Source organism: Gymnoscopelus microlampas (assembly GCF_963454915.1).
Source record: "Gymnoscopelus microlampas genome assembly, chromosome: 17".
NCBI lineage: Eukaryota > Metazoa > Chordata > Actinopteri > Myctophiformes > Myctophidae > Gymnoscopelus > Gymnoscopelus microlampas.
In genome coordinates this window covers 22518365-22537488 of record NC_139954.1, presented here as the reverse complement: position 1 = coordinate 22537488, position 19124 = coordinate 22518365, and the positions used below count along the sequence as shown (strand labels likewise).

At 44.0% G+C, this 19124-nt stretch overlaps 1 protein-coding gene across 1 annotated transcript in view; it reads left to right on the top strand.

The window, feature by feature from the left end:
• Positions 1-416: 416 nt before the first annotated feature.
• Positions 417-19124, top strand: part of impg2a (interphotoreceptor matrix proteoglycan 2a) — a gene marked incomplete at its 5' end in the record, with an annotated part of 23950 nt that continues 5242 nt past the window's right edge. The window contains 16 exons of the mRNA XM_084084189.1: positions 417-648; positions 2038-2204; positions 3036-3126; positions 3619-3734; positions 4318-4473; positions 7021-7079; positions 7434-7454; positions 9329-9537; positions 9863-9895; positions 11055-11098; positions 11915-12110; positions 12288-13030; positions 13147-13434; positions 13710-13929; positions 15834-16044; positions 17522-17710. Of these exons, the coding sequence (XP_083940315.1) occupies positions 417-648; positions 2038-2204; positions 3036-3126; positions 3619-3734; positions 4318-4473; positions 7021-7079; positions 7434-7454; positions 9329-9537; positions 9863-9895; positions 11055-11098; positions 11915-12110; positions 12288-13030; positions 13147-13434; positions 13710-13929; positions 15834-16044; positions 17522-17710 (2975 nt within the window). The remainder of the gene's footprint in view (positions 649-2037; positions 2205-3035; positions 3127-3618; positions 3735-4317; positions 4474-7020; positions 7080-7433; positions 7455-9328; positions 9538-9862; positions 9896-11054; positions 11099-11914; positions 12111-12287; positions 13031-13146; positions 13435-13709; positions 13930-15833; positions 16045-17521; positions 17711-19124) is intronic.

The following is a 19124-nucleotide window of genomic DNA, read 5'->3' as shown; positions in this document are numbered from 1 at the left end:
ACTGAGGAGCTGTTCTTTCAGCACCACAGGTACAGGCCTCCCTTCAGTCTACAGAAGATAAGAAGAGAATGTAATTGTAGTATATATTCATTATTTCTGTATATGCGGACTACTTTGATGCACCTGTAGAACTCCTCTGTTATACATGACTTGAGAGGAAGTTCCCGTCGACGTGACCCTTTTCTCTGGACCATTTTGTCTGGATTTACAACTTATCAAGGATCTAAGATGTCCAACATACGGTGGAAATGTTCTTTTTACGCTGCTGTGTTCGGTTTTGCCCTCATATTTTTGGATATAAGGACAGGTATGTATCATTTGCTAAATCAATAAGCCTGTATACTCATATTCACATTTAGTGCAAGGCAGTGGTCTAATTGTGCTCTACCACAGGTGCAGCATTTGAAGGCTCTGCCATGGGTTACACAGACCTGCAAAGAACAGAGAAACCTAACGGGACCACTGGAGTATCACTTCAGGCGTATCCGCACATTGTCCAACTGTCTGACCCCATGGTCCCTCATGAGGGCCATGGGGTGATCTCTCGTCGCAAGCGAAACATCCTGTTCCCGAGTGGAGTCAAACTGTGTTCACAGGAGAGCGCTCCGCAAGTTGCCGCAAACCATCTGAACTACTTCCACCTCAGAGGTAAGCAGACATGGTACTACCATGAACATTTATGATGGTGAGTCAACTAGATATGTTTACGTTGATCAATGGCCAGGCCACCCAGTTGCCTCCAGGTTCAGATTAAGGGTGAAAGAACAACACCGGATAGCAGACAATGAGATTAACGGTAAAATAAATCCCATAAAATATAGAATACAATAGATTTTATTCCAATGTCCTTTCTTGTCCCAGCCCATGTCACTCTCCCTACACCTTCCACCGCCCAATGAAAACACAGCAGTCATGATTAATACAATTCCCTGCCTTTCCCATTAACCTTAATTTACGTATACAGGGTTTATCCAGCATTGTTGTTTGTCAGCAACGCCCTGCCCTGGTTAGGTGCCTTGCTCAAGGACACTTCAGCGGTGGGGTTACATGTCATTGTTCCGACATGTCATTGTTCCAACATTACTAACCCTATCCCTAACCCTAACCACACGCGGAAGCCACGTAGTCGGAGTAGTGGGATGTCGGACTTATGAGCAGTCACCCAGCGGTGGGTACTGGTGAAAGTTGTTCATTCATTTTTCCTGCCAGTCCGGTGGATCTCACCGGAAATCTTTGGGCCATAGGCCTGCTACTCTACACTGTCCTTTAATTAATTCAATGCAAAAAGTGTGCAGGGCATGTATAGTCCAATGACAAGAATGCTACATGACGGCTTGGACAGCTGGTGTAGCGGTCCAGGCACCTGGAGGTCTAGTAATCTAGTATCTTCATATGGTTTTCATACAGGCTGGAGCGAGAGGTAGATGGAGAAAGACTTAGAGCTCAGAGTCAGAAGAGACTTGGAAATCTTTGGATCTTGGAGTCTGTGAGCTTTGATCTTTGATTTGTTGAGATCAAACTTTGAAGTCTGCAAGAATAGACGCAAGTGCAAGATCTGTGAGGGTTAAATTATTTACTCTCTTATGTACAATAGATTTGGCTGACATAGTGGCCACTAATATGTCAGTCAGGCCTCGGGAGTCGGTACCAATGTTGATTGGTACAGATTGTGCAGATTATCTGGCTTTGGCATAGTGAGTAATAGGGCGACTCGTCCAAGAGAGTCAGGTCACGCACTTGGCACGGAGGTGGATTTGGTCATCACCTTCCTCTGAAGTGGTGTTCCCCAAATCTGCCTTAGATTGGAGGCATCATTTAAGGATATTTGGTATATGCATTTATCTTATTAATGAACTACTGTGCCCACAAGAGTCACCACCAGAGATTTAACATCTCATGGAGGGAATGCTGTTTCCGTGACTGTTCCTCTCCATAATGGAAAACGTCCCCTGAGAAACATTAATGTAGAGGGCTACAGTACAAGTCTAATTTTCAGTTAATTGACTGTGCCTCTTCCTGGTCTTGTGTTTTGACCAGTGTGCCAGGAGACTGTATGGGAGGCTTTCAAAATCTTCTGGGACCGCCTTCCAGAGCAGGAGGAGTATCAACGCTGGATGAGCCAATGCCAGGACGGCGCAGTTAAGGTGCACGATATTGGCAACTACTTCAGCCAATCACAGGAGCACCAGGCTCTCATTGACACTGTAAGTGGATGGATGTGAGAGTAACACTGACTTTAACAACATACAGTATATATTTTACATGCAGCTTGAATGGCTCTTGGCTTCATCCACTTCTTTTTATTTTTCAGAGAATGGCATTGCAAGCGTTAAAAAGGTAAACAACAACCGCCTTTCCTCAGTTTTAAATCATTATCTCAATCACGATAGCTGGTGCCTGTGTGTTATGTAACCATGTGACATTATCCCCCAATGCCTGCTCTATGTTCTCTCACCATGATGTCCTCCAGCACTGGTAGTGAGCCCCCCACGTCCTTCGAGCAGCCCATGTGCAGGTGCGTAAGTTTGTCAAGGCTATTCAAACTGACCTGTTCATGTGAATTAGTATCATAGAAAAGATCACTAGCACTCAGTTTGCTCCTTTTTAGGATTTCTTCTTTATTTCAGTCATAATCCCCACCAGCAGTGAAACGCCGATTCACGCTGAGGAAGGCCTGCAGGCCGAAACGTTTATGATCTGCTGCTGGGGCTTATGACTGAAATGAACAAGAAACCCTAAAAGGATCAAAGTGAGTGCTGGTGATCTTTTCTAAGATACTATTTCTGCCAGAACCGTGCACCCGATACACGCAAACTGTGAACTATTCTTTAAGTGTGCTCGCCTCTCTCTATTCCTGTTCATATAAATGACACAAATCTCTCACTCTTTCAGTTGCTTCGTCCCATTCCGTTCTCATCTCTTTCCTTTGTCCGCTTTTGAGCTACAACGTGTACCTACTAGACTAGGTGTACCTAGATCCCCTATTTATACAGCACCATTATACGTAAATTCCCTTTGCTTCTCACCTCATTAAGTTATTCATTGAGCTGACTAAGAACACCCTGTTGCCCTTCCACAGCACTCCGTCCCCGGAGGACCCTGAAGAGGCCGAGGCATTCGAGGAAGGTCAGTGTCTCTGACGTCTAATAGCAACTATTTATTAGCAATTATTCTATTGATTACTTTTTCGATTCATTAAATAATCAAGAAGCACGTAAAAAAAAAAAACTTTTGTAGTTTAGCTCATGGGTTTAGTGCATAGGTACAAAAAATATATAATCTTTTTTTTTATAATCGACTCCATCGTATATAGTCTGATTCTTCTATTTAACCACTTAAGCCTTATTTTATACTTCGCCGTTCAACAGTGTCACGCAAAAGTCACAATATAACACATAGTGAGCTTGTAGATCTGCCATTTTCACTATTTTTGAAAATCATTCATTTTATAAAAATCTTTTTGTCAATAATCAATGAAAACGATTAGTTTGATTAACTGTTACACCACTAAATCCATGTTAATGAGCGGTATAGGAATAGCAGCCAAAGTTTTGTCCTGGCTTCTGCCTCCTCCACATTATGACCATCTACTCTCTCTCTCTCCGCCTGACACTCCAGCCACAGCAGAAGCCGTTAGTGATGCTGGCGAGGAGGCAGACACAGCAGCAGAGGTGGAGGCAGCAGCTGCTGTCCCAGAGGTGGAGGTGGTGCCTGTTGTCATCGATGCCAGTTCAGTGAGTACAAACTCAGGCAAACATGCACACATACAAACAACACACAAAAGAAGCAAAACATGAGTTTGATATAAATGTAGTATTTGACAGTGGTTCTCAAACGTGTCAAGGACCCCAAAATATGTACAGTATAGCTGGCCGCAGACCCTGATCTGAAAATATTTAGTGCCAGCGAACCCAAGATTTTAGCATTTTAGCATTGCAGAAATATAAAATAGGGCCAATTCAAACTGTTCCTCATTTTGCTGGGGATCCCCTGGAACCCTGTCAAGGACACCAAGGGGGCCCCACTTTGAGAAGCAGTGGTATATGAATACCACACACACACACACACACACACACACACACACACACACACACACACACACACACACACACACACACACACACACACACACACACACACACACACACACACACACACACACAGTACAGATAACATTAAGTTGCCTCAACTTTACTGTATTTAAAAGCTATTTCTTTCCACAAATGCCGTTCTGTGGTAACCTCTTAGCAACCTCGAGGTTTAAGTAAAGGTTGAATGAATTCATGAATTATGAACATATCCTCCCTCGGCGTGTAGGTGGACAACGACATTGCCATGGAGCCTCCCACGCCTCCTGTGCTGGAACAGGTGGTGGAGCTGAGCATCCTGCTCACTGGGGAGAGATACAGCGAGCAGCTCAGAGATCCTACCAGCCTCCAGTACCAGACCCTCGACAGACAGTTAACTGAAAAGGTTAGTCTCTATTCTGTTATTGTTATGGTTTGCGCGTCCTCTCTCTCTCTCTCTCTCCCCCTCCCCCCATGCAATGCCTCCCTGTAGTCTTAAACTTAATTTATATTCCCTCCCACGATGGTGTTGCTTGCCGACAAGAGCTGATTTACAAGCTAACAACGCGTTGTTGTTAGCTTGTAAATCAGTTCTAAATATGATTTAAATCAGTTCTTGTAAATCACTTTTTGTAAATCAGTGCTTGTCGGCAAGCAACGCTGTCATGTGGCGGTGTAAAACATATGTTTAAATGATTCATGACGTGCAGAAGAGGTACGGTACCTCTGTGGGTCTGTGTCAAGTGTATTTACAATGTTGGAAGGAATAAGTGCTTTAGTCTAAAGCTCTGACCTGGTTTCTAGTCTGTATGAGATCTGGTTCTTTTTAACACACACACACACGCGCGACTCAAGGACATTATTTATCAGTTTTATTGTTGCATATCGTCACTGTCGGGCAAAATCCAAAACGCTTGCTTTTCAAGAAATGAGTAGTTAGTGTAGCTTTTTGGTCACAAGCTCTTTGTGTCATTGGTTAAATATGTATGATGCACAGAGAAAAACTTGACCACTCTCAACCTGGTGTCCTGATTTTGGGCATGTCATTTTCAAATGTTGATTGATTGAAACAAATAAAATAAAATAGACTATGCTAAAAGGAGGACACAATAAGCCCCGGTGGGCTTCTTTCCATTGTGGTCCATTATACTCAATTCATCATCATGACATACAATACATTACATAGCAGCAACAGACAGCGCATTATTCCGGCGGCCCGTTGCTCCGACTTGCCCCATTACTAACCCTAACTGCACGTGGAAGCCACGTAGTCGGAGTAATGGGCAGTCCGCGAAAAGTGGGGTGGGGGGCGGGGGAGGCAGAGGATGCCACTTCCGTGGAGCTCACGAGCTGAGTGAGTTAGTTTGCATCTCTAGCAAGCTAGTAGGGGATAAAATTATATTTTGAGGACAATCGTGTTTTTAGGTCAGCTTACAATTTGGATGGGGAATGGACAAGTTTTGTGGCATTCCACATTTTGGTGGCAGTATAGTAGAATGCATTTTTCCTCATGTTTGCACTTAATTTAAGGGAAACAAGGTCAGCGGAGCTCCCTCTGGTGTTGTGTCCATGGGCATCTCTCACTCTAGAGAAGTAGTTTGACAGGTATTTGGGCACAGTTCCTAGTGTTTTAAAAGACTAGCAATGTTATAAGTAGCTGTCTTCCACCTTGAGCCATCACATTGCGACACATTTTTAGCGTGTAGATTGACTATTTTTGCTGCTTTTGAGTGACACTGTCAAACGACAAAGTATAAAATAGGCCATTAATTTACGACAAAACATAAAAAGATGAAATATGGTGATGAACGTTTTCTGCCCGACAGCGGCGATTTACAACTTTCTTTCTCGTACAGTGGAAAAACGTAGGAAGGGGAGTGTAGGGGAGGATGGGAACTGTAGACTCAGAGTAGATAAGAAGTAGGTCTACAGTAGGGAAAGAGGAGAGCTGGATAAGCCAGCAGGATGTAGGGGCCCCAGTGGGCCTTGTCTTTATGCACCTTGGATCATAAATTGGGTCAGTAAGTCAGCAGGACAATATGCCTTGCAATATTTTTCCAAGAAGGCAGAAGTTGTAAAAGGCACCAAACGAGAAACACAAATCCTTTCATCTGTTTTCAACAATTGCTTCCATTTTTGCCAAGCTGCTAATTTTGTTCTAAATATCAGTAGATATAAGCTTCAACATTGGTCGTGGAGTTCTGTGTCAGTGCTTATTAAATGCCAGTTTTACAGCATACTTGGTTGGGCATTGTGACACACCAAAGCTTGTAGATCTGCTATTTGCATTTAGGGGGCTGACACTGTCACTCAAAAGTAGGAAAAATAAAAGATCTGCAAGCTCAAAACCGTAGTTTCTTTTCCGGTTCAGGTTAAAAAACTGCAGCTGGGTAAAAACATAGCAGGCTGCAATTATAATAATATAACAATGATAATAATAACTTTATTTATATAGCACCTTTCAAAACAAAGTTTCCGAAATGAAAACAGTGGTGTGAACCCTGCATAAAAAGTGCACTTGTGAGCTTGTAGATCAGCTATTTTCAAAGATATTTGGTGTTTGATGTAGAGGGGACAAAGAAGGGCACCTAGTATAGACCCCTGGGGGACTCCAGTCAACAAAGTATGTAGGGTATGGTTAAGAAAATATGCTCTGTAGCAAACAAAGGCTTATGATATTCCCAAAAATATATTATTTTTTGTGATATTCACAAAAAGAAAAATTTGTCCCACAAATCAACCACTTTTTGGACCGCACATGCAATTAATTGGAAAAATATATATAAATAATTAGCTGCAGCTGCATTGCTTACTAGCTTGCCATGGTTTTAATCTGCTTAATTTTTTACCTAAATTGGAAAACAAACTACAAAATCAGCGTAGGGTTTCATTCCCCCTTAAGTATAAATCAGGCTTGAGTCTGATGTGTATTTCTTTTATTGTTTGTTAACAGATTGATGATGCTCTAGAGGGACTGCCTGGCTTTAAGAATGTTGCTGTGCTGGACTTCAGGTCAGTTTCTTCTCTCCAACACGGGTCCTTGCATTGCAAAGCAACCGCACTTCATTTACAGCAATTGAACCACTTGAACCCCAGCATCCGTATTTGTGGGAAAACTCTCGCTGAAAATAGCAGATCTACAAGCCTACGAAGTCGCAACCCGTCGTTGTGGGCTCGTAGATCTGCTAATTTCAGTGAAGATATTTGATGAAGAGTGAAAACAAAAAAGTCACATGGAAAAAACAAAAAAGTCCCTGAGGGACTCCAGTCAACCACGTATAGGGTTTAAGTGGTTAAACAAATGACGGCATGTAGCGTGGTAGATAGATGCAACTCACTGAAAGAGTATCTCTGTGTTTCTTGCAGGCCTCAAAAGGATTCTCAAAGGTGAGTGGTCAAACCACGAGCACATGCAGACGCTGTCTGACGTGTGTGTGTGTGTGTGTGTGTGTGTGTGTGTGTGTGTGTGTGTGTGTGTGTGTGTGTGTGTGTGTGTGTGTGTGTGTGTGTGTGTGTGTGTGTGTGTGTGTGTGTGTGTGTGTGTGTGTGTGTGCGCGTGTGTGTGTGTGTGTGCGCTTTGTTTACCTGTGAGCACGTGTGAAGACGTGCGTGAGCACATGTGAAGGTGTGTCAAGGGTGGCGCGTCTTAACGGTCGCTCACCTGATAAGTGAGATCAGGGCTGATTGGACCCAGCAAGCAGCTGCTCTCCCATAGAGACGATTACCAGGGCTTTGTGCCCCCATCAATAAGCCCCCGGAAGAGAGATGGAGAAAAGGTGAAGGAGGGAGAGATGGACAGAGATAAACAGAAAGAATGGGGGAAATGGCGAAAGAAAAAAGGATAAAGTGGATAGATGTGAAGGAAGGCTGAGTGAAAAAGGGTGGGGGGGGATCTCTGTCTATAGTCACTATGGTTTTGCTTAAGCCCTATACTTCATTGAACAACAAATTGCGAAAATAGTACATATTGTACAAATGGAATTTTCTAATTTTTTTCACCTATAATGACATGCCCAAAATAGGGATGCCACGTTGACCGCTTAACCAATTTCAAGCGGTTAAGCTCAGAGAGGATTTTGTACTATTTTGTCTCATCTTGTTTATAATTCATTATTTGCCCTGTTGAAGACAAAACGTTGCCCATATTTTTGCATCGAGGCTAGAGTGTGATTATTTTATTTTCCTGTTAGATAAGTGTGTGTCACACATACACACTTACACAGTTGTAAAAAAATATATATGTATCTGTATGTGGCCATGATGAGGCTGGAGGGCTGCCTTCCTTGCTGAGCATGGATCCCAGGGCACAGCAGGGGCAGCTGCATGTAGGCTATGCGTGCGTGTTTATATACAGTATGTGTGTGTGGCTAACGGGGAAAAACGGGATCTGCTCCTAAATAGGGCCGATTATAGGCCAACACGTGCTCAGCCCTGCGCCAGGACCCAACAAACTAGGTCAGAGTGGAGGGCTCCCAATAGTCAAATGAAGGCTGATAGATGTTTTTTTCCAAGGTCTGGAGTCTCTTGTGGGATTTCTATGTTTATTATTATGATATTGATCACTCTGCTGACTCTGCCATTTTGGACCATAATCACACTGTGCGTTCCAAGCAGGAGTAAATCAGTCGAGCCATCAGTCATGTGCGAGCGCTCTACAACTCTTTTAACAGGTTGGACGCTAAATCAAAGTAATGCTTGAACAATTTTCATCCTCGAAGAAAACGACTCTGGCCTCCAAGAGACATACATCCAGTCACATTTTTTGAATACAGTAGCCGAAATGTAAAGCTGGACCAACTGGTGCACCGTCCGTCTAAAGTAAAGCAGTTGAACGTTGCATAGATACAATGCGAAGCAATTCAAGAATGTTTTTCTGAGGGTAGACAATAGACAGCCTACTGTAAATGCGTGAAATATGTATGTATGTGTGTGTGAGTGTGTCACCAACATATCTCGAGAACTGGCCGACCGATCGACATCGGGTACTATGAATAGTAGAAATAGTAGAAAGTGGAAAGGGTACAACGGGTGTTGCATAACCGGGTGGGGCATGCATTCCCAAATTGCATCGTTCCCGACATGGCAGGTGGCCAACAGGCATCGGTCTAGTTATACTCAATTACAATGTGCATAACCCTACAATACGATATGATAAAATGATAACATTTAAACATATGATGAATCTATCTATTCTAAGTGGGAAAAATAGACTGCAATGCAATTTTGAATGTGTATATGTGTGTGTGCTGTCCTTTGTCCAGACTGGATGGTGTGGTGGTGGACTATGCAGTCACAATGCTGGTGGATGGAGGTGGGGTGAGCGCTGAGCAGCTTGACTACTTGACCCTGCAGTCTAACCGGGTGGAGAACTCCTACCGTGAGGTGCAGGAGCGCCCCACAGTGGTCTATACCGTCAGCGAAGTCCGGAACTACGTCACCGAAGCTCTGCACAATGACGCACTAGAGAGCGGTATGAGAATAGAGTTCTACAGGGGTGTTGTGTTTCTGTAGGCCAACCACAAAGTTACCTACACCACAGATTTCTAATGGAATTTTCCACCACATGAACCCTAGTGTCCCTATTCTGGGGGTGAATAATCTGCGAATATAGCAGATCTACAAGGTCACAACAACTGCAACACATTGTGACCTGTAGATTAGCTATTTTTGAAGATATTTGGTCATGGGTTTGGAGGGAAAGAATTAGGGGGCCTAGTATAGACCCGTGGGGGACTCTGATCAACAAAGCTCTGTAGCAAACAAAAGCTTATGATATTCAATCTCTTTGTTCCCAGAGATCAACACACCTACCAGGCCAGTGGTGGGTGGTAAGTCCCCCCCCTCCAAACGGTGACACAGACAGCACAACATACTGTAACAATAAATGTCAGATCTGGTGCTGGCATTACATCACACTACACACACTAAACCACTTGATAAAACAGTCCAGACTTTTAGCATTGTCATCTGTTTCTTTTTCATATGCACTTTTTCCAAATGCAAGGACTGGCATAATTGTAATAGAGCTAAAGCTCAAAAGTGAACAAATAACAGTGAACCAGTCATCAGTTACAGGAAGTGTGTATTTTTTCAGTGTGCACAGTAAAGCCCTCATCACTAAATGGTCTGTCTAATTGAATTCAGCCATGAGGGACTTTTGCTATTTGTACTGTATTCAGTCCATTGCCTTTGCCTGGCAGTTTATATTTTAGTTTGTTTTTCACTCACATCTATGATAACCATGAGAGGGTACCTCTGTCACTCATTTTTTCCCTTGCTTTCTGTCACTCTCTTTTGCACAAAATCTCCCTGTGAGATCTAAATCACTGCTCCATTCATTTTAGCCAGGCATTAAGTAGGTTAGCTAGCTCTCACTTCTGGCATGGGCCCTTCTGCTGCAAATGGAACAAAGTGGAGGCGATGATAATGACTATACCATTTCCTCCATCTGCGGGATTTATTCTCTGACCGTGTTTTTGAGAGAGCAAGTGTCATTAGTTTACTGTGTTAGCAGCCACTCTGAAGATGGATGGCATGTGACACTGACATTAGTTATAGGTCGGGACATGTGATAGGACGGTTAAAAACATTCTCATATGGCTTCCTGGCACGTCCGCCTGGGGACTTACAGGCACTGCTTGGCTACAAGCAGCAGCTTTGGTGGTAATACAGTAATAGTTTTGGCCCTCAGAGGATGATATTTGGGCCAGGACTGAGTGCTGATTGCTGGGGTTCCACTTAGGTAAATGCACAGTCAGCACGACAACTGTCAGCGCTATAGCCACAGAGAAGGGGGCCTGTGTTTAGCTGATGATAAAGCTGATGGAATGAGACAATACTGTAGCCACTGATAACGGGATTTGTTGGACTGGTTTGGTTAGAGTATCTGCCTTTGATGTATCTGCAGTATTGGTTGGAGTGTCTGCCTTTGGTGTATCTGCAGTATATCTTTGTGCTGACTTTTTGCATTGTTTTGTTGCTTCGCAGCTCCAGAGTTTCGTGAAACTGTGCACTCCATCAACGAAGCCACAGTGAGTCTTAAGCCTAATTTACAATACAATATACACATGTTAGCCATCTGTCATAAGATTCTCCATTTATGTCATGGTCCATATGGATCAACTGAACTCAACAAATGGATCAACCCCACACATTTCACTTTCCTCTGTGGAAAAAGATTTACAACGACTTTGTAAATAGTAATTGCTCGAAATACATTATCCACACCTTACCAGAGCAGGTAGGGGATGAGGAAAACTTTTGAGGATTAGTTTGGCTCTTGCTATAATAATCCACTGCTATTCTGGGGTCAGGGTTAGAGTAAGCACCACAATGTGGTGAGCCAAGAAGGGAGACAGCATAATGTGTGTGTGGTGAGAGATCAAAAATAACAATTTCAGCATACTGGACACCATAATTTGTCTAGATCCTTTCACATCTTTATTTGTACAGTCTCAAGGGGCTGAGCGCGCTGTATGACAGTAATCAGACATTCTGGGCCCGTTCTGGGTCTGCTATTTCACTTTACAGCTCAGCTCCTAAGTGATTAAATGGAGCCATTATATAGATTGGGGGAAAGCTCCCCGTCAGTAATTGATTTACTGGCAAGAGCAGCACGCTGCTACTGTGCCACAGAAGCACCTTGGCCATACTGCCCCGTGATCATTATGGAATCTGGACCTTTTCAGATTCAGCTGTGTTTTTTGTATTTTGTTTAATGTATCCATTTGAGAATAGTGTGAATAATGACAAAGAGGGGGGAACTTCTCCTTTGGTGTAGATGTTGGCCCATTTACTGTGGAGTGATGCCAGCAGGAACTGGATGCTAAACTGTGTTTGTGATGCAGGGTAGTAACACTCTGCCTGATGAGACAGCAGAGGTTCTGGAAGTGGAGGCTAGCGATGTGACCATGGATGAACCCCTGTCTGAAATGTCTGAGGTCGAGGTGGTGGCGGCGGGAGTGAATGATGTCATAGTTCTGGAGGAAAGCGCAACCGAGGCCCCTGCTCCTGTACTGACCACCGCTGCCCCCCAGTCTGATAGTAAGTGTTGATGTTAGATGGCGGCCAGTTTGTTCTTACGCCGTACTCGGAGGTGAGTGGGTGGGGAGGGAAGTTATACCCACCCCCTGACTATATAAAAAAGAGCAAAATGGCTACCGTGTGAATATTAACCTAACATAATTTCCCATGTCTGACATTTTGTCTTTCTAATTCTAGGCATTGAGGAGGAGAGCCTGATGCTGGAGGAAACTGTGCAGAGCCCCGTTGCAGAGGAGCTCCCAGCTGAGCCTACCTCCCCTGTGCAGCCAGGGGACACCGCGCCTCCTGAGCCGTCTCCGGCAATCGAGGCATCTGGGTCGGTGCCAGAGGAACTGGAGGACCTGCCCTTGACAATCACAACAGAAGATGACGAACCTGATGCAGAGGAAGATGTCATCCTCGAGCAGGACTACATAGAGGAAGAGGTCATTGCAGAGCCTGCAGTAGAAGTAGAACCAGTGCCCATGGAGGAGGCAGGTGAGGTTGTTGTAGATGTGGACGAGGTCCCGGCAGAACTTGAGACAGAGACCACTGGAGAGGAAGACACAGATGAGGTGGTAGAGCAGCTTGAGGGCGCGGTGCTGGCTTACCCTCAACCTTCTGAACATGAGGAAGAGGAAGATGTTGTAGAGGAAGCAATAGAGAAGGAAGAGGAAGCGATGAAGGAAGATGTTGCCCTTGACTCGCTGGTTGTGGAGGAACAGGCACCAGAAGCTCCAGGGATCTCAACCGAGGACCTCACAGAGGATGAGATTTTCTTGGTCGACGGGATTGTGCCGGCACCGGTGGCTACAGATTTTCCAGGCTCCGCCAAACCAACTGTTCTGTCTCCAGAGAGGGAGTCACCCTTCACTCGAGTGTCTGACATTGTACCTGCGGGCTACGGGCCGCCAGTCATGGAGGTCTCTATCGCTGTGGAGGTAGATTGACACAATAAAACACAATGCGAGACCACAAAATGACATATTTGCACTTCGAAACAAACTGTAACACTGCAGTTGCATGTTTGGTAACGCTCTGTTGTTCTGTGTTCTAGGTGCAGACTCCTGAAGTCGACTTGGCTGATGTCACAGAGGGAGACTTGGGGTATGACGTGATTCACTACGGCTTTGGGCTAACGAACCACACAGAGGAAGGAAGCAGTGGGTTTCCTGCTGGTGTGGTACACGGCACAGACCAGGCCAGCATCGCATTGCCTGTGAACCCTGGACGAGCTCTGATGGTGTTCTTCAGTCTGAGGGTGACCAACATGATGTTCTCAGACGACCTTTTCAATAAGAGTTCAGCTGAATACAAGGCCTTGGAGCAACGCTTCATAGAGCTGGTAAACTATAGTCTTATTACCTTTTTTGCTTGGCATTATTCCTAGTATTTGTTTAGCAGAGAAATACAGTATATTAATGTAGTTATTTACAATGGTGAGTTACCATCTTGCAATGAGTGAGCATCTAGTTGTTCAGTGTCTTGCACAAGGACACTTGGCGGTTCTGGAACCGTTGCAGTATGGGATGCTCACTCTTAACAATCAGGCCACCCTGCCTAGTTTTTACCGGTTGAGTTTTGGACAACTCTTTTTGACATATTTCCGTCCTCCCACAGCTTGTCCCCTACTTGCAGTCCAATCTGAGTAACTTCCAGAACCTGGAAATTCTCAACTTCAGGAACGGGAGCATTGTGGTTAACAGCCGGATGAAGTTTGACAAGCCTGTGCCTCGCGGTGTCAATACGGCTGTCTATCTGATCCTGGAGGATTTCTGCAACACAGCCTACCAGACCATGAATCTGGCCATCGATAAGTACTCGCTGGATGTGGAGTCAGGTGCGGGTTCTCCGTTGTGGTGTTGTGGTGTGACGCAAACACATCTGTACAGTGTTTATACGAAGTGGTGCGAACAAGAGATCACTTATGCCTGATTTATTCTCCGTCGTACATGGGTGTCCCACGCCAAAAACAGCCGATCTAACCTCACGATGCGTATTGAAGTATCAATCAGGCTTTATGAAAACATCAGTTGAGGGTGTCTGTGTAATCTCACAATATTACATGGTGAACCAATAGTGCAGTGAGTAGTTGATTGGGCCTGGGAAAGCAGGTGTTTAATTCCTTTGGGAAACTTCTCAGTAGAACTGTGTAAATGCCATGGTCACAGAGACTGGGCCTAGATAATCAGGGGTTCTTGGACAGCAGCCAAGGTAACACAAATCATCAACTATCCTTTGGTCCAGACAATGAGCATTCTCAGGCAGTTCTGGTGTTAAAATGTGTGCATAACATACACAGTAAATCCCCAGTGTTCATTTAGTGTATAAATGTAACCTTATACTCTCGGAGTAACAAGGGGAAAGGGGGGAAAGGGAGTATTTTCTGATCCCCGGCGGATGGGGAATTGCTATTACAGCTGATGAGTGATGACTGCCCAGATGGCTCTGAGGAGTGCACAGGGGGGGGGCATGTGTATGATCTCTAAAATAATATTTTTTGCCCCCCCCCCCAAAAAAAAAGAAGAATAAAGAAAATACAGTTAAGGATATATAAAAAGGATCCTCGTACATTTATTGTTCTCACCTCACACGAGACACACTAGTGTGCAGGATGGACATATCTGGCCGCTTATTACATGGCTGCTTGTGAACAAAATCAGTTATCACCTTATATGCTCCCACATCCATAGCAATGTATACAGAGCACCAGTCTGTTATTGAGGACAGCAGTCCACTGTCAGGAAATAACAGCCTGTAGAATGCCTTGATTGACCAATCAGAATGGAGTATTCAGCAAAGCTGTGTAATAATGTCAATGAATCATCGTGGTGCTTACAATTATACTGTACGTCATAATCTGTCTAAACTAGTCACTGCTAAATCATAATGCTGAATTCCACCATGTAAGTACTAATGATGTGTGTGCGCGCGCATGTAAATCTGTCTGTCTGTACAGTATGTCTGTATTTTTAAATGGCGCCAGTCGCTTCAACAAGTGACTCTGTGTGCGTATGTATGTATGTGTGTACAGTTGCAACTGATTGCAACACAAACCTGCTACTGATTACAACACAAACAGGACGGCGCAGCATGGCACTCACACGCGGCACTTACAAAGGAACGCCTGCACACACTGGCCGGCACTGCGCGTGTGCGTCACTTAAATGATAATAAATGCGCACACACACATGGGAAGCAAAGCGCGAACGAACACGCATGATGCACGCGCACGCACACGCGTGTGCACAAACAGACAGCTCGCACGCACGACACACGATGCACGCTATAGACTTCTCTGTCTCAGTGTCTGCTTCTGGGTACCCTGTCAGCTATGACATTGGCCCCACTGTTATACTTGCACCGCTTACTTCAACACCTGGGTGTGATTTGCTTCAAGTGGCGCTGTTGAGCAGTCTATTGAAATGAGGGCAAAGGGATTCAACATTGTTCCTCTATAACTCAAAGAAAAAAAACTCATCAAAGGCAACTTACTTCACGCTGGGTGTGATGTTTTTGTCACCAGTGGAATGCTGTGGGCAATAGAGATTACATCGGCCTATTTATAATCCTCATGTTATTCATAGACAGATGGGATCAATGATTGTATTTGTCTATTAAAACATGCAGTATAACTGCGTTGCAATTTGCAATCATTACTTAACAAAATCAGGTTGATAATTTAAAAAACAACAACAAAACAGTTGTAATTAAATCTTTCATGGTCTCAACTCCCATTTACAGGTGACCAGGCAGACCCCTGCAAGTTCCAGGCATGTAATGAGTATGCAAAGTGTAAGCCGAACAGGTGGACAGGTGAGGCAGAGTGTGTGTGTAATGCCGGCTACTTCAGCGTGGAAGGCCTGCCTTGTCAGAGCATCTGTGAGCTGAAGACTGACTTCTGCCAGAATGATGGCAAGTGTGACATCATCCCTGGTCAGGGAGCCATCTGCAGGTTGGTTTCATGGGTACTGAGTGTGTGTTTGTGCGTGTGCATGCATAAATGTTCAAACAGCATTTGAAAATAATTATTGTTTAACCTGCCTTGAGTATCAAAGGGCTTGGGATTAACATTGGCAGGAGAATTGAGGGTCACAATATAGTGTAAATGACTAGAAAGTTTATGGGAATGTTGTGGTACTCATTGTATTTGTACCATGTGACACAACAGCATTATTTTGTGGTATACTTCAATGAAGTTAAACAAATGCTAAAACTGATCTCCAAACAGACTTTGACTTGGATCTGGTGTGTGTGGGAGTGCACGTGTGAATTCATGTGCTTGTCTGGATATTTTTCAGAATGTTTTCCCATATGCGCGTTGGTGAATGTGTGCTTGTGTGTCAATGGAGCGTATCGGCGACAGAATACAGTTATTACGGTTTTCCTCAGGCTATCTGATGTGGCATGCTTTGTAAGCAGTGTGATTGTGAACAGACGCACAAACAATATAGTGTTCCAAGATGAGCGTTGGACCTCTGCTTCACACCCACCACGACATTAAAACAAACAGGCACGGCCAGATGCTGCTGCATGGGTTGTTTACCTCACATTGTCCAACTCAAAGGAGTTAACACTCTCCATGGATACAGGAAATAAACATTTACACAACATGAACTTTACCTTTTCATGCATTTAGCAGAGGCTCTCATCCAGGGCAACTCAGATAGATGTAGTATACTGTAGGTAAAATAATACTGCAGGAATTCGCCCTTATTTGCATGAGAGTGAGGAGGTACGGCAGAATCTAGAATAGGTGGGGTCAAATCCATGACCTTTCCGTTGCTCTATTTCTAACCATCTGGCACTTTGCTCTTTTAAATGGAAATTTTATCACCATATTAAAGAGCTACATTATTTTATTTCAGCAGCTGTATAAAATCACAACCCAAATCACAGAAATGTATTAAATACAACATAATTATGCACCATTATATAAAAATGAAATCCACTATTAAACAGAAAAACTGCTATTAAATCACCATGGCTTCTCAGACTCAAACTAATCACATGCCTCCATCATCACATCCTTTATGATGCCCTTACGCATCAGTGGATGTAATTGTCAAACTGTCAAAACCTGGGGTATATTAACCACTTAAACCCTCTATACTTATAAGTAAAATAATATGTAGCTGGCCGGGGTCGGCTCTGTACTTCTCTTCCCCGAAAATAGCTGATCTGCAAGCTCTCAACGCATCGCAATGAGCTTGTAGATCTGATATTTTCAGCAAATATCCCACAAATATAAGGACGCTAGAGTTCAAGTGGTTAAAAAGAAGCCACTTGGAGGAGCGTAGCCGGTATCTACCAGAGCTGGGACAGAGAAGGGTACAAAGTGGGATTAATCACTGTGCAGACGGCGGTTATCTCTGTTTATCTCTTTGGTTCAGTGTGTGTGTTGTTCTGACAGGTGTCCTTTGTGGTTCTAGGTGCCGCGTCGGAGAGAACTGGTGGTACAGAGGAGAGCACTGTGAGGAGTACGTATCAGAGCCTCTGGTGGTTGGCATCGCCATCGCCTCTGTTGCCGGCTTCTTGCTGGTGGCCTCTGGAGTAATCTTCTTCCTGGCCAGGACGCTGCGGGATCAGTATGAAAAGGATGAGGCAGAAGACCCCATACGGTGAGAACACACTGCTGCAACTATCGATTTCTAAGCGATTATTCTACCGATTACTTTTTAGAATAATTACTTAATCGAATAATGGAGAAGCGTGTTAAAACATGACATTTTTTATATATCGAGTCAACATGAAAATATTCTAATAGCTAAATTCAAATTTGTATAGTCAACTACATTGAGCATTATTTTGTACTTTCTCATACAATGGTGTTGCACAAAAATGTGAAAATTGCCGTATCTCACGATACATTGTTAATTAGCGATTAGTTCAATTAACTGTTTCACCCCAAGAACACACTGCTAATGATATAGTTCAGATCCAGCCAAAAGGCTATATTGCAATCTTTTCATCCATGTTTGTAATGAAATTGCCAACCCGGCTAAATGTAAGGGTGTTTTAAGTAAGAGGTGTGTTCAGGAGTTTAATTTTAGGAATGGAGGGCATTGGTGTTACTTTAGGAGAGTGTATATGTGCGTTCTTTGTGAGAGAGACTTTGTCCGACAGTTGTGCTGCAAGTCTAAATAACAAACCTGAAATAAATAAATCACTCTTTTTTTCCTCTGCTGACAAATTATTTAATAACACTGTGTAATGGTAAAGTGTAATTTTCATTGCCGTAATCAACGGTAATATTTGAGTTCATTGGTGTGTCTGCACAGTTTCTCTGCTCCGCTCAGACAGCTTTAGATTAAAGCCATGGAGTCTGGTATATTTTCTTAGGAACGGGGAGGCAGCATTAACTGAGACACATCCTGTGACTGCATGCTTGAATAGTCAGCCAAAATAGCCACAGCACCATCTCCTACCCACATAATATCTTAAAAGACTTAACCCACCCACCTCCCAACCCACTGTCTCACTCATGCAATTTCTTCCCCTCTCCCTCCTGTCCTAATTAAGTGTGCCTGCCATGTTAATGGCAAGGGCACACTTGTTGAGATCCGCCAGATTTATTAATACAGATATCCATGTCGCCACAAAAGTTCGTCCGTCCGTACAGGCCGCACGGTTTACACTACCGCAACAATATATACATCAAAACGTGCGGCCTGGTCGGGAATCGTGTGCTCGGAAGTTTCTCGCCGTTACGCGTTACCATGGCGACGTTATTAGCAAAAAACAGCTAAACTCCGCCCCTTTTGGCCGCACGTACCGCGCAAAACGCTTCTCCTCCCACACGGTTTACTCGTTAGTCGCAATGTATATATGAAAACGTGCGGGACGACCGCCCCACTTACCGCATTACTTTTTTCGCCGTTTCGCGCTACCACGCCCACGTTATTAGCCAAAACATGTAGCCGCACCCCCTTTTCAGTCCCAAATTCAGACTCATTCTGACTTGACTTACTCTTCATCATCATCATCCATTCACATCCATGTTAACCATCATCATCCTCACTCCCCCATTCACTC